The following is a 14,244-nucleotide window of genomic DNA, read 5'->3' on the forward strand; positions in this document are numbered from 1 at the left end:
GAAAATCGAGGAGGAGATAACAAATACTGGATTCACGACAGTTAGTGTGTTAGTCAACAATTTTATTTTTAGTTTGTTTAGTTTTTGCATATACATCTACTATAAATCTGTGTTCTTCTGCTTTATTTACATTGCATCTGTGTTTTTTTATTGTTTGTTTATTTTTGTAAGACACTGACAACGCTTCTGATGTAATATTATAAACTACATACAGGAAGTATTGCACATATAATAGCCTATAATGGTAGACGATTTTTATTAAATATATTTGAGTTTTTTCATTCTATGACACTATACTCAATTTAGATGACAAATATAATGATAATTTACTTGGCAGATTATAGCATTATGTGCAAAACATTTGAGCTCGTAAACAACGCACTGTTATGAAAGACCCAAGAATCTCTAATGTTGTTCAAATTAGCTCTACCTGGACCAGATCAAACAAAAAGATCAATTAAGAGTCAGTACTTCAATACTACCATTGTTACAACATAGTTAATAGGAATTTGGTTTGGTGAGCTAGCAAAAAATAAAAAATAAACATTTTAAAAAAGTTATAAAAAGAAATAATGATTAACTCCTACGTACACATGAATGCATCAGTAATAATAATCCACCATATAAGATATAAGCAAATATTTAAAAAAATATATATATAACCTATACAATGAGTAGGCTACTTTTAGTTTTAGATACATTTTGCATATACTTTTACCAATAGCATTTTGAATACAAAAGTATTATTTGTAATAGAGTATTTTTAAGCGGTAGGCTACAGCTCAAGTAAAGTGGTATCTAGCTAGTAATTAAGGGAAAATGTTTGAATGCTTATGTCACCCCTGATAGCGGAGCCTTAGAATATCCACCTGTTACTATAACCTCAATAATATGTTGGAAGGTGTGAAGATGTTGATGTGTTTTCCTCTTGACCTGAAATCCGATCTGTTTTGGCCGCAATGTAAACAAGCCTATCACCCCCCGCTTGGCTGCGTCTGTGGAAATTTCCACCTAGATGAGACTGCAGTAAAGCGCTTCACAACAAACATTTCAAAAAGGCTGTGGCCTGGCCTAGATGTGGGCTCAGGCCACACCCACAGAACGAACCCACATATTTCGCCGTCTCCCATTGGCTAACCCGAAGGTGTGTCATCACCCCCGTTCCTCATCCTGACGTCAGACGCTATAAATGGGACGGCACGTACGGTTAATGATAAACGTTAATAACATGTTATAAACGCTTAACATTCACTGATAATTTCGAAACACTCGTAAAAAGTTGTTTGTTTTAATAAATTAAGATATGATCATCTCCGCTATTCATTTCAGCCTTGTGCTTCACCAGCTCATGAATATTAATGAGATCCAGAAGGCATAAGAGGAGCCTCTTGCAGCAACGCGGCAGCATCCACCGGAGCAACATCTCACGGCGCTTTCATCAGACTTTTCTGGAGTCGGTTTCGTTTGGACTGGGCTCTTCCTTATTATAAAAAAGAAACATGGCGTTGAGAGGACCTCTGTTCCGTCTTCTCAGAACTAACCTCAGCCCCACTTGCCAACAAAGCAGGGCTCAGTCTGTGGCTGTGCTCGGCGCTCCGTTTTCAAGAGGACAGGTAAGAATGTGACTTTTATTTGTTTTTAATCTCACTTGTATTTGTTTTTGTTTAAATAAACCAACATCTTCAACGTTCACCCAACTCCTCTCTCTGCTGGGTTTTTCCTGACAGAAACGGAGGGGTGTGGAGCATGGTCCTAAAGTCATCAGAGATGCGGGGCTCATCGAGAGGCTCTCCGGTTTAGGTAGGTGAGGGGATAAGAATGGAGCATCCGGTGCCGCTGCGTTATGTAACAGTGGATGGGTGTAACCTGCAGGTTCGCTCGGTCGTTCAAAGACAGATTTAATTACTACCTCCGGTGTTTGGACAGCCAGTTACATCACCGGGACACAGTAAATATAAACATCCGACAGGCAGAGGTTATCCCAGCTCACATGCCTCAGACAACAAAGTGGGTGATAAAAGCCCTCTGTCTTCCCAAGATCCTTTTCGCCGACGTGCATTACTACGTGACATTATGAATTTAAATAGGAGAAATCGCCTGTATAATTTTATAAGTAGGTAAACCAGACACAATGAAAAACCTCACTCAACCCGAATAATGATGTAAATCCCTGTCGAGATGTTGTAATGGTGAAGTTATGGCGACTAGACTGTTACCTCATGACAGAGCTTCTTTCAGTCACCGCGGAAAAAACGCTGCCATACAAGGGCAATAAAAGCACAAAGAAGCACAGAGCGACAGTGTGAAACAGCCTTATTGTGAGAGGACACTGTGGCAGCTCTAAATCATGTCTTTCGGGTTGCCACATGTCTCGTCTAGTCACCCTGGGTCCCGGCACATGCTCAGAAGGGCGCAGGAAGAGGGTGGCTCATTTATTTCCACTGTGTCGTCACTGCGGGCTGAGTCACACGCGCTGTTCAACTCTTCTTCTTCTTTTTCTTCTTCTTCTTCTTCTTCTGTTTCTTCTTGTGGTCTCAGTGGAAACGCCTCCATTATCCAGCAGAAGGCTGCTTTGTAGAAGAAAGAGGACACCTAGCTCTGCCCCGGTGGCATTGTGCTTGAAATTAAAATGACCTACGATAGACCGCCAGGAGTTATGTAAGGGCAGAGAGCTGTAGGAGGTTTAAATATACCTGTTAGTATGATATAGTCAGCCCAGGACACTTACAGTCTGGCTGTGGTCCAAACACAGATAACTCCTCTCCGAGCACCAAGGACACAGTAGATTAATATGGTGCCAAAGCAGATATAAAACCATTCAGTCCAATAAAGACAACAGAGCTTCAACTAATGATCTGTAATTCACAGTAATTAATTAATAATTAATCTTTTTTTTATTTCAAGTTATTTATTTGTACGGTGCCACTTTACAACAGATATCTATCTATCTATCTTATATTGTTTATAGGGACCCAACAACAGCCGGTTGGCAGCACGCAATGATAGTAATATTAATAATAGTGATGGTAGCAGCAGTAACAGCAATAATAATATAATGCTAACTGTAATGCTACTAATGCTAATCCTATTCATATACTGTGAGTAATAATGAAAGGTAATAACAGTAATAATAATGATCATTTAGTGTAGTAAAATTAGCAGCAGGTGCTAGGTGCAGATCTAGACTCTGCAGCTCTGGAGGCAGGATGACCTGCAGACAGTAACAGGTTTTTGGTTAAAAAGTAAAAAATAACAATAACAATAACAATGTTATCTGAAGGAATAATTACTTTGCTTTAAAAAATTACGAAATGAAAGTAATTATAAACTTATAAACAGTATAATTACTCCAAAGAAAAGAAAGATATTATAGGCTTTGAATAAATATAAATGTAAGTCTGAAGCCAACAGTGCTTGGAGGTTAAAATATATAAATATAAATACACGCACTATAGAGAATAGCACCATGCACAAGTATAAGCCTAATATCACCAACTCACCAAGCTCCACAGACTGTTAGTTCTTATATGAATTTAATAGAAAAATGGCAGATTCATTATGTGTGTGTTCAAACAATAGATGATGTAGATGTGTGACAGGTAAGGATGTTAGCACCTGTTCCTGTGTTGGAGCCCATTGAACAGAGCCAGAGAGTTCAAGTATTTGCCAGGTAATCCTGGCCCCCGGCCCCTGGCATCTGGTTATCAGTTGTAAACATCAGCTGTTGTGCAACAGGCGCGGCCCTGTCTGTCCTCATCACACGTTCCAGAGTTCAGACATCATCATTTTGTTTTCTGAAACTGACACAGTCACCAGAGTTAGGTTCAATGTGTTTAAACTTGGTCTAGAATACGGTGAAGAAATATTGTTCATAATTCAATAAGTCATATATTATATAAAAATATATTTTCCTTCTTAGGCACAGATATATTTCTAGGTGCAGGTGATCAATTCTTTTGATTATTGGGAAACCAAACATTATTTTTTACTTTTTTCTTTGATTTCAAATATGAGTTTCTTAAAACCTCTTTTACTATAGGAAATTAAATCCTTGCTTTTTGCTTTTTGAAAAATTAAATTTCAATTAAAGAAAAAGCCTGCAACTGTTGGGTTTAATATTAAATGTTCTATTAAAAAAACCTTCAAGTTTAAAATCGAAGGTTTTAGAAATGATCTAAGTGGACTGAAGCTGGAGGCAGTGAGTGGGTGAGGAGTCATTCTCCAGGTGTCCTGATGTAAAATTGGCAGCAGTGTAAAAAGATATATGATCGCTGCTATGTCACTAACTGAGCCCAACACATGAAACCAAACCCTGACCGCACTAAATACCATGTCGTCTTTAAGTCTTTACACTCTCAGGGTCAGTTTCAGTTTGTACAAACTGTTTCAATAAAACATTCATTCATATAATCAAACTCATAATCATTGGGATTTGAACCTAGTAAATCCTTGGTGCACGTAGCAGCCGTGAAGGCGAATTTCACAGTAAACATGCGGAACTCGCAGCTGGTTCCTGCTGTAACAGACTCTTTGAATTGTCCTGCAATAGATGCTGCAACAAGACAAGGGCTATTCCTGTCCCGTCTACGAATGGCAATGAACCACATCGGTTCCCCTTAGATCAGCAGAGTAACACTACACTGCCATCAAGGCTCACATTGCCAGATGAAGCCCCAATTATGGTGGATCACATCACTTGTTTGCGCCGCAGTCTGTGTCCCAAACTAAGTGGAAATTTTTCAGTGTTTGACTTCTGCAGCCGCCCCGGCACAGGGCGACCGGCTCTGACTGAAACCGGAGCTGAGGTGGGGAAACGAGTGGAAAGTGCTCCGTCACTAATGTTCCACTGGCATTGAATGACTCAGCCTCATCAGACTGCAGGGTCAGACAGATGCAGGTGAAGTCATGCTATAGAAGCTGGGGATTAAGCAGCCTTTTGATCTCAAAGCGACACCCGCTGTCTTCAAAATACAAATGTTTTTCTCATAACAGACATTAGGGCTGTTGGAGACTGTCAAGAAGAGATTTAATTACAGGTTCCCTCTGTGCAACAGCTGGTGTGTGTCCTTAAACAGTGAAACATTGAACCCCTGCTGAGTCCTTGTAAACAACACCAAAAGGGTGACTCTGCACTTCTGTCTTCATGTAATAGCACCTTGTTTTTGCTTCCTCAGATTACTCTGTCCACGACTTTGGCGACCTCAACTTTCGCCACCTTGAGAAGGACGAACCCTACATGGACGTGAAATTTCCACGCAACGTGGGCGCAGCAAATAAGATGCTGTCCGGCGCAGTGAGCAGAGCCATCGGTGCTGGACACACTCTCGTCATGCTCGGAGGTGATCACAGGTAATTATCTCAGAATGTGGACTGCACAGAGTACTGAATGTACTGCATGTCAAGAGCAAGAAATCATGCAGTACAACTACTATAGTATTACACGGCTACTGCATATCACTTCACCATATGTTACTGCTTTGACTCTCCTGCAAAGACGTACTCAGTCTCTCAATTTGTCCAATACAGACACCAGATATTTTAAAGACTGTCCCTGTCCTTTCATAGCCTTGCCATCGGATCGGTGAGCGGCCATGCTCAGCAGTGTCCCGACCTGTGTCTCATCTGGGTCGACGCTCACGCCGACGTGAACACGCCCATGACCTCGCCATCGGGAAACCTCCACGGACAGCCTGTGGCGTTCATGCTCAAAGAGCTGCAGGATAAGGTGAGGAAAAAATATTAGGCCTCATTAAATCAAACATGCCCCCACCGACGCAGTCCCCCTCAGCTCTTATCAGTCTGAATGACTGAACAAAGCGTCTGGCCCAGGGGCCCGTGGCCTGTAGGCGCTTTCACTAATCCATTCTTATATGTAAATGTTTGGTTGTTACGAGGTTCTCAAGCAGACACTTCACCTGTATTTAGAAGGTTAATTGCCTCTATCAATAAGGAATTAAAACGTAAAAATGCAGACACTTTTACTTTCTACGGTTTCTACAGTTCTATATTTTATTATGAAGCAGTAAACATTTTTATTATAATATTTGATAATGGAGTGTCTGTCATTTTTTTAAAGCCTTGTTTTCCAGGTGTTAAAAATAACCTTTGTGTAAATCATGGGCCAACATTAAAGAAAAGTCTAGATATCACCCTTTTTTTTTGTTTTCCTATATTTATATAAATTCTATATTACATTATCTCCGTCTACCACAGATGCCAGATATCCCAGGGTTCTCCTGGACAAAGCCTTTCCTCACCTCGAGGGACCTGGTGTACATCGGTCTGCGGGACGTCGACCCTGGAGAGCAGTGAGTAGTTACTTATAAAAACTTTCAGCACATGTGGCTGATGTATGATAACTGTTATTTTCCAACATTTAAGCACTGTGAGAATTGATGTTAATGTTTTTTCAATGTTGTTTTTTGCAGCCACATCCTGAAGAACCTGGGTATCCAGTACTTCACCATGAGGGATATCGACAGACTAGGCATCCAAAGAGTTATGGAAGTCACTTTTGACCATCTGTTGGCAAGGTATGTCTAAGTGTTACCTATGATATATGCTGATATTCCGGTACTGTAACATTTTAATATGATTGGATGATTATTTTTAAGATTTAATATAAATGATTGCCCATGTCTGAATTGAAATGAACTTTAACTTTCTCACCTTCCTGGACAGAAAACAGCGACCGATCCACTTGAGCTTTGACATCGATGCGTTCGACCCGTCTCTGGCCCCCGCCACAGGAACGCCAGTGAATGGAGGTTTGACCTACAGGGAGGGAATCTACATCACAGAGGAAATCCACAACACAGGTACAAATGACTACAAATATATGGTTGCAAAAGCCTAAAAAGACAGATAACAGACACCTTATTTTATCCGATTTTCTGTCCTTAAAAGACTTTTATTGTGGGGTTTTAGTATCTAACTTGTGAATGTATTGATGGGCAGGCCTGCTGTCAGCCATGGACCTGGTGGAAGTAAACCCCGTGCTGGGGGCCACCCCTGAAGCCGTGGAGGCCACCGCATCTTTAGCGGTTGACGTCATCGCGTCGTCTCTCGGACGGACGAGAGAAGGGGCTCACGCGTCCATCGACGAGAGCCCGTCTGCAAAGGACGACACAGAGCAGCTCCGCATCTAAGAGCATGAAGCAGCGCTATGAACTTTATCAACGTCATCCCTGAGCATTCCGCAATTTTGAATACAAGACTGCAAAGACTGAATCTAATAGTAGCTCAAGTTTTGAACTTTTTGTTCCCTTCTCTTTGCTGTTTAGTGTAATGTTTAAACCATGAAACATGTCTTGATTTATGGAAACCTGTGAGGAGGCTTTACTATTTTGTGGAGAGAAAATTCACATAGATAATTGTGAAAAGCCGTGGACATAGAAACTACTACACATAGCAATGGGATTACCACTCATTTTAACAGCAACGCTAACTTATTTTGCTCCTTTATGTACAAAGTAATAAGTAATGAGTGAAGTGTTAGAGGACAGAGCCGCCACATTTTTGTTATGTGGATGGTTTCCAAGAGAATGAACCTGCCTCAGAGGTATGATAAACCAAGTCTGACGTGGTGTGAAGTCCACAGTTTAAAATGGACTCTTGTGGCTGTGCCAGATATTAAAAACTAGTAATGATGTGTTTGCACTTTTGGACCAGGTGTGGTTACTGTATTTTCTTTAGAGTTTACTTTTGTATGAACCTACCAGTACATGTACTAGGATTACTGCGTGTACAAATATTTACTTACTACATCAGTATTGATTGGCTTGAACACTGTAATATCCAAGTTTGCTAAAAAATGCTGGGAAAAAAAAAACCCCAAATGATTTGCTTAATTAAGCTTGAATTGATCGAATGCCTGGTCGATATTTGACTTGATGTGGCCACTGAATGACTTGTCCTTGTAACAGAGTTTATATTTTGGTCTTCCATAAATGTGATTACATTTTTTCTTCACGTGTACAGGCGTCTTATTTCCTCCCTCGTTTGTTTCATTTCCACATATTTGAACAAGACTTCACAAGAGCCTTTAGCCACCAGGTCCGGTTCTAGACTGCTGTGATTGGACTCTTGGGAGGACAACTTTATTTATATCTAATTATCTACTCTTACATGGACTGGTATATTAAAAATAAGCTATCTGCCTTAATCTATATATTTTTCTAGTCTACTAATGTATTTTATATTTAAACGCTATAATGTAATTGCAATATCAGTTTTGAATTTTAAAACTGGGGGTGCACTGAGGCATTGTCAGCCACACTATGTAGATGGTTCAAAATCAGCTTTTTGACAGAATTCAGTGTCTCAAAGCTGGAAAGAACCTGATCAGGTGTTCCACAGGGAACAGTTCTGGGTCCTGTTTCATTTACAATTTATAGTCATAATATTGTCTCTTCCCTAACCAACTGTAATGTCCATCTTTACGCTGATGACACTGTTCTGTATTGTTTTATCTGACTCTGCAACTTGCTGTTGAGAACCTACAAATCTCTTTTAGTGCAATTAAAGATGCACTTACTGTATCAACCTAAAGCTGCTGCTCGATGCAAGCAAACCTAACTTCATGTTTTTCTCTAGAGTAAGAGATATAGATTTAAACAGCCTACACCTATCCACACTAAATGGTAGCAATATCAAAAGAGTCACAGTATAAATATGTTGGTATTTATATAACTGCAGCAAAACCCTGGATTTTTGTACAGAAACAGATCCAGCTTCTGGTTGAACTGTGTTAAAAGTTTTTCTATCAGCCCTAGATTATGGTGATATTATCTATAGACATGCTGCTGCTCTCACTCTCAAACCCCCAGACTCAGTCTATCACTCTGCCCTCAGATTCATTATCAGAGATCTCTCTGACACTCACCTCTGCATTTGAATAACAAAGTTTATTGGTCCTCTCTGATAAACACCTGAACCTTTTCATTCATTAAGCCCTGATTGGACATTTGCCACCACATATAATGATCTATGGTGGACTGGACCACAGGATCAGACTGAACTCGATCTACTAAGTCTTATGCTTCAAGTCCCCCAGTAGTATTTCAACATCATAGCAAATAAGAGGGACCTCAATGATCTTTAAGGCCTAATTAAATACATGAAAATGTTGAGATATTTCAGTTTGGACTGATCAGACATGGCTGAAAAATGATGCAAGTATCTGAAAAAAAGGCTTGGTAAATGTTTGGACTTTTATATAAACTGTTATTATTGCTGGTAACATAGTTATATGATTGGTTGTATTAATAAAATCCTAATTAATTTACAAGAGGTTATACAACTTCAGTATTACCCTTTGAATCCTCTATAAACCTGGAGCAGCAGGTGTGCTTTTTGTTTAGTTTTTTTAAGGGAATGTGAAGGAATATTTCAGATAAAAGCAAAAAAAAAAACTAAAAACTTTTCTTCTACCCAAACTCCCGCTCTGTATCTCATCCACACGGCCAGGTCACCAGACGTGTTGTTGTACTTGGCATCACTCTAGGAAGGCATGATATCTATCCGGAAGAACAACATTGCGGCAGCTGTGCCACTTCAGGAACACGTCACTAAAAATAACCTTATCACCCATTATTTCAGATTTAATTCCATAGTAACAGATGCTGTTTACCCAGCACTAACCTGACCCGCTCTCAAGCTTTAGCCTGTAAATAATTTTGGCCATGTCAGCTCCATAGTGTTTGTTTTCAACCATGACCTGTTTGGCAGCCTTAAAAATCAAAATATCGCAAAGCAAACAGAGGTTAAAGATTAGCTTTAATGATGTGTAAATGTCAAATAAAGAACACTGAACCCTATTTCTAACAATGATGTTTGAATTATACAGAGATTAAACAACATTATTGACCTTTAAGAACATAGTATCTGTGTTAAGAGCCCCCCCCCCCAACTTTTTCTCTGTTCACACCTCTGACTGACAAATTCTTCCTCACATCTCAGATTTGGAAAAATCAACTCAATCCAACCATCTGGATACTGTGCATGAAGACACTAGAAAAACAGATAGCTGGTGCCATTTTATCACATACTGTTAGTTTTATAAAGATAATCAACAATAGAATGGTGCTGAATACTAACAGTCATCCCACTGTGAGAATTTATAAAACTCACAGAACTGCTGTGCGTCAGTATCACTTCACAGAGTCTTCACACGGGGGACTGAGTCTCGACTGAAACCTCACAGAGAACGATCTGTGGGATCTGTAGCAGCCAAGTCCAGCACATCGTCCTGCAGGGCATCACTGGAGAAAACAGTCTGAGCAAACAGTGCAAATCTCAGTTCACAGTTTGACCACGGAGCTCCTGTGGGTTCGGTCCATTAACAGGTTCAACAATATGTTATTCTTGTCAAATGGACATCACCCGGCCAGGGACAGAATCGTCTCTCAGTAAACGTTCACTTACTGAATCACTTCTTTGTCCTTGTTTGCACTCACAGAAACAGTTGGCTGAATACAGCAGAACAGCATTATTGCTAGTGAATAGTCAATGGGGACAGATGTAGAGAATCCGGGTTTGTCCCGGATCCAGAGCTGACACTCTTTTTCAGGATGGGTAGTTTGCTCATCGTCGGAAGAACTTGAGGTAAACCACAGCGCCCAGGATGGCCAGCTCCATTAAAATGATGACACCTAAAAGCAACTTGTTCGTCATCAGCCTGAGAGACACAAGGAGAAAACAGGCTCTGGTTATTGTCCCACAAGCAAATGAAAAGAAACACTGATCACACTCTATGAAATTATGACTTAAAATTAATTTATAATTAAAAAAACTGAACTGTCACCACTTCTGTTGATTAGAAATCAGCTGAATAGATTGATTTTAAACATTCAGAGTGATGTTATTTGAGGTCTATCATCAGCAGAACTGCAGCAATTGATCAATTAATTAGTCGATCGACAGAAATACATTATAGTAAATTGAATATCTTTAGGTTATGGACTGTTGATCGGAACAAAACAAGACATCTGAAAACGTCATTGGTAGTGGGAAATCATACCAGGTACTTTTCACTATATTCTGACATTTTATAGTTTAAAGGACCAATTGAGAAAACTATCACCAGATTAATCAATAAAAATAACTGTTAGTTGCAGCCATTATCACCAGTGTTGTTCAGAAATGCATTAATTAGCTAATCAGAATTAATTATTCACCAAATCCATGTGTGACCAATGATCAATGTGCGCAATAAAGTTTACTATCATACAAGCCACAGAGTCCAAAGGACAAAGAACATAACATAAATTAAGCATTCATTCATTCATTAAGTGCATGGATGAAAATGAATGTAACAAGATAAATTAAACTCAGGGGTAACACTTACCGCCGCGACATGGCACGGAGGATTTTTCGACTTCGGCTGAGGTTCTCTCCAGTGTTCACCAACTACACAATAATTAAAGAAAGAAGAGATTTAACAAAACTATGGTCTGATTATTATCAGGCGTAATTATCAGCTTCTCCTAATACTGCTGCGATGAAAAACACAACTAGTCTAAATCATACTAACCCAACTAACCAACCCAAACTAAGAAAACTCTTTTCACTTATTATATAAAATATGAGAAACAGTTGAATCACAACACGTATTTAAAACTGAAACTATTCACACTGACACAGCACCACAACCTCATCCCTTATAACGATTCCCAGCTCACTCTGTTTCTGGTGCGGTCCAGCTGTTCCCGCTGCTCTCCCAGCTCTTCGATGATGTCTGTACCGATGTGCTCCGTCTCCGCAGCGAGGCGTTGGCTTCGTTCAATACTCTGGCTGGCGTTGTTCAGAGACTCTGTGCCCTGGAGCAGCAAGGCTCTCTGGGACTGCAAGTGTGTCTGCACAAGAATGACAGAGACAACCGGTTTAAAAGACACTGGTGAGAAGAGAAAAAACATTTACAAGGAAAGAAAACAGGAATAAACTAGAATCATGCCTCAGACTCAGACTAGTGTCAGGTTACATCCCTGTTTATCCAGAATCATTTAAAATATTAACCATTTGTGTGAAATGTTTGTGTTTTCTGAGGTTTTGACCTTTGACCACCAAAGTCTAATCAGTTCATCCTTGAGTCCAACTGAACATTTGTGCCAAATGTGAAGGGATTCCCTCAGGTGTTGCGTTCGCAAAGCCAAAATCATGTTTTGTGAGGTCACTGTGACCTTTGATCACCAAAATCTAATCAGTTCATCCTTGAGTCCTAGTGAATGTTTGTGCAAAACTTGAAGAAGTTCCGTCATGGCTTTAACGAGATATCATGTCCACGAGAATGGGACGGAATACCCGAAAAGGGTCTAGGGTACGGCGCCACACTCACACTTTGCTGATTTTGTGATGAATAGATGCCATGATGACTTTCTCCTACTGCCTGAGAAGAAGAGCCAAAGCCGGGAGCAGATGTTTTCATGTCCCTCTGAAGCTTGCCCATATCCCGGCGGTACAGGCGCAGCTTTGTACCCATGGCGTTTCGATAGGAAGGAGGGGCAGCGCGCAGCTCTTCTTCCATTCCTTGCAACTGGAGACGGATAAGGAAATTAAAGAAGATCTTTCTCTGTAAAAGTTTTGTGAAACCTGCTTGGAAACCGGACTCTAGTTTAAAGACAAGTGAAGATCTAACCACAGTGTTTGGTTTTTAAACCGAGCAACAGCGGAAGAATTCTTGCAAAATAACAAAGTTTATTTCAATAACAGTCAATATTACACAGAGCTTAAATTAAAAGTACAGATCCTACTGGTCAAATATTACTGAAATACAAGAGAAAGTTGTTCAGTCAATTTGTTTGCTTGAGTTAAAGTACTGCAGTATTTAATTTTAAAAATACTTTAGTATTAAAAAGTACATGTTTGTCAACACGTTGTTGTATTGTTCCTCAGTGTATTTAAAGAACCAAATGACTCTGAAACAACCTACTGAAGCACCAACTGACTAGAACCTGTAGAATAAACAGCTTGTACAATATGATACAAACCCTTTTAAGAAACAGCCATAAAAACCCAGCTGAGCCAACAAAAGGAGCCATTGTTGTTTTCATATTTCTGTCTTTGTTTAGGCAGTGATGAGGTTTGGTCGTGGTAAACACAAATCAAAGATTTAAAACTAAAGGAATCTCTCTTTATCTCTAAAATTTCAAACACTGTCAGACCTGCCACTGCCAGATTTACACTGAACTGTTCAAAGATGCAAATGCAGCAATATTGCAGTATTTTCAAAATAAAAGACAATGCATTCCACTGACTAAAAGCTGCTTCAAAGTAAGAGCACTTCATATAAATGTAGCGGAGTCAAAAGTACAATATTTGTCTATTTAAGTGTTTCCAAAACAAAATATACTCAAGTAAAGTACAGATACTTGAAAAACATACTTAAGTACAGGTAAATGTAGTAAATGCACGTGGTTACTGTCCACCCTGCTGGATGTAAGTACATTTAAAATATCAGATATCACGTCCGACACAAATCAAAGAGAGCAGCTCACCACTTCCTCAGCCTCCCCCTGCCGCTCATCGAAGGTCCTCACCAACCTCTTCCTCTCCTCTGCGGATAAAACAACACAAGTTTCCCCTTTACACAGCACACGTGAACACATCCTCTGAACTACCTGTCATGTTGATCAGTTGGGCAGAAGTAAGACGACAACAACAACAACAACAACACACAATGTTTACCTCCGTGGCTCTTCAGAGCTCTGTCTGGGATTAGCTTGAGCTCTTCGTACAGAGATCGGTAGATTTCGTGCATTTTCTCGAACTCCTCCGACGACATGTTGAACCAGCTGTCCGCCGCTGTTTCTTTAGAAACCGCTTCGTCTTTTGCGGTAAAACAAACCACCGATAATGGTCACAACAGTAAATGAATCCTGTGGTTTTGCTTTGATGTTAATCAGATCCCCGCGACTCTTCCGCATGATGGGCCTCGTGACTAAGTGCCTAAAAACGCCAAATCAAAAATCAAATATCAACATAATTTTTATAATAATAATTTTTTTTACTAAAAATTAAATCTAAAAAACTAATACTAAACCGTACACTCCAGAGGTTGTGAATATAATGCAAAAACTACGTGAAAACTACGCAAAACCACCGCGATAACTATTTTATTCAGGCGCTATGCAGACAGCTTTCACGAGGGCCTTCTGGGAAATGTAGTTTTAAGATCAGAGTGTAAAATAGCAGTTTGGTTTTTTAAATTATTCATGGAGTGATATGTGTTTAGACCTGTTGAATAGG

At 39.8% G+C, this 14,244-nt stretch overlaps 2 protein-coding genes across 2 annotated transcripts; one reads left to right on the forward strand and one right to left on the reverse strand.

Annotated features, from left to right (window-relative positions):
* The first annotated feature begins 1,255 nt into the window (after positions 1-1,255).
* arg2 (arginase 2) lies at positions 1,256-7,965 on the forward strand. The gene is made up of 8 exons (XM_056393496.1): positions 1,256-1,613; positions 1,728-1,800; positions 5,175-5,349; positions 5,566-5,725; positions 6,214-6,308; positions 6,429-6,533; positions 6,682-6,818; positions 6,958-7,965. Exons 1-8 carry the CDS (start codon positions 1,500-1,502, stop codon positions 7,146-7,148), a joined length of 1,050 nt encoding a protein of 349 aa, XP_056249471.1. The 5' UTR covers positions 1,256-1,499; the 3' UTR covers positions 7,149-7,965.
* A 1,795-nt stretch (positions 7,966-9,760) lies between these two features.
* Positions 9,761-13,944, reverse strand: vti1b (vesicle transport through interaction with t-SNAREs 1B). The gene is made up of 6 exons (XM_056393498.1): positions 13,684-13,944; positions 13,494-13,552; positions 12,335-12,532; positions 11,682-11,855; positions 11,348-11,409; positions 9,761-10,678 (listed from the first exon to the last, which is right to left on the reverse strand). Exons 1-6 carry the CDS (start codon positions 13,778-13,780, stop codon positions 10,585-10,587), a joined length of 684 nt encoding a protein of 227 aa, XP_056249473.1. The 5' UTR covers positions 13,781-13,944; the 3' UTR covers positions 9,761-10,584.
* Positions 13,945-14,244: the final 300 nt, after the last annotated feature.

This window comes from Seriola aureovittata, chromosome 13, assembly GCF_021018895.1.
Source record: "Seriola aureovittata isolate HTS-2021-v1 ecotype China chromosome 13, ASM2101889v1, whole genome shotgun sequence".
Classification (NCBI taxonomy): Eukaryota; Metazoa; Chordata; class Actinopteri; order Carangiformes; family Carangidae; genus Seriola; species Seriola aureovittata.

Bases quoted from the DNA above. Each gene is read 5' to 3' on its own strand.
- vti1b (XM_056393498.1), bottom strand. From the start codon at position 13,780: ATGTCGTCGGAGGAGTTCGAGAAAATGCACGAAATCTACCGATCTCTG. The intron at 11,410-11,681 runs GTGAGCTGGGAA...ATTATTGTGTAG, and splicing joins TGGACCGCACCAGAAACAGA to TTGGTGAACACTGGAGAGAA. The intron at 10,679-11,347 runs GTAAGTGTTACC...TGTGTCTCTCAG, and splicing joins CTCCGTGCCATGTCGCGGCG to GCTGATGACGAACAAGTTGC.
- arg2 (XM_056393496.1), top strand. From the start codon at position 1,500: ATGGCGTTGAGAGGACCTCTGTTCCGTCTTCTCAGAACTAACCTCAGC. The intron at 5,350-5,565 runs GTAATTATCTCA...GTCCTTTCATAG, and splicing joins ATGCTCGGAGGTGATCACAG to CCTTGCCATCGGATCGGTGA. The intron at 6,534-6,681 runs GTATGTCTAAGT...CTTCCTGGACAG, and splicing joins TTTGACCATCTGTTGGCAAG to AAAACAGCGACCGATCCACT.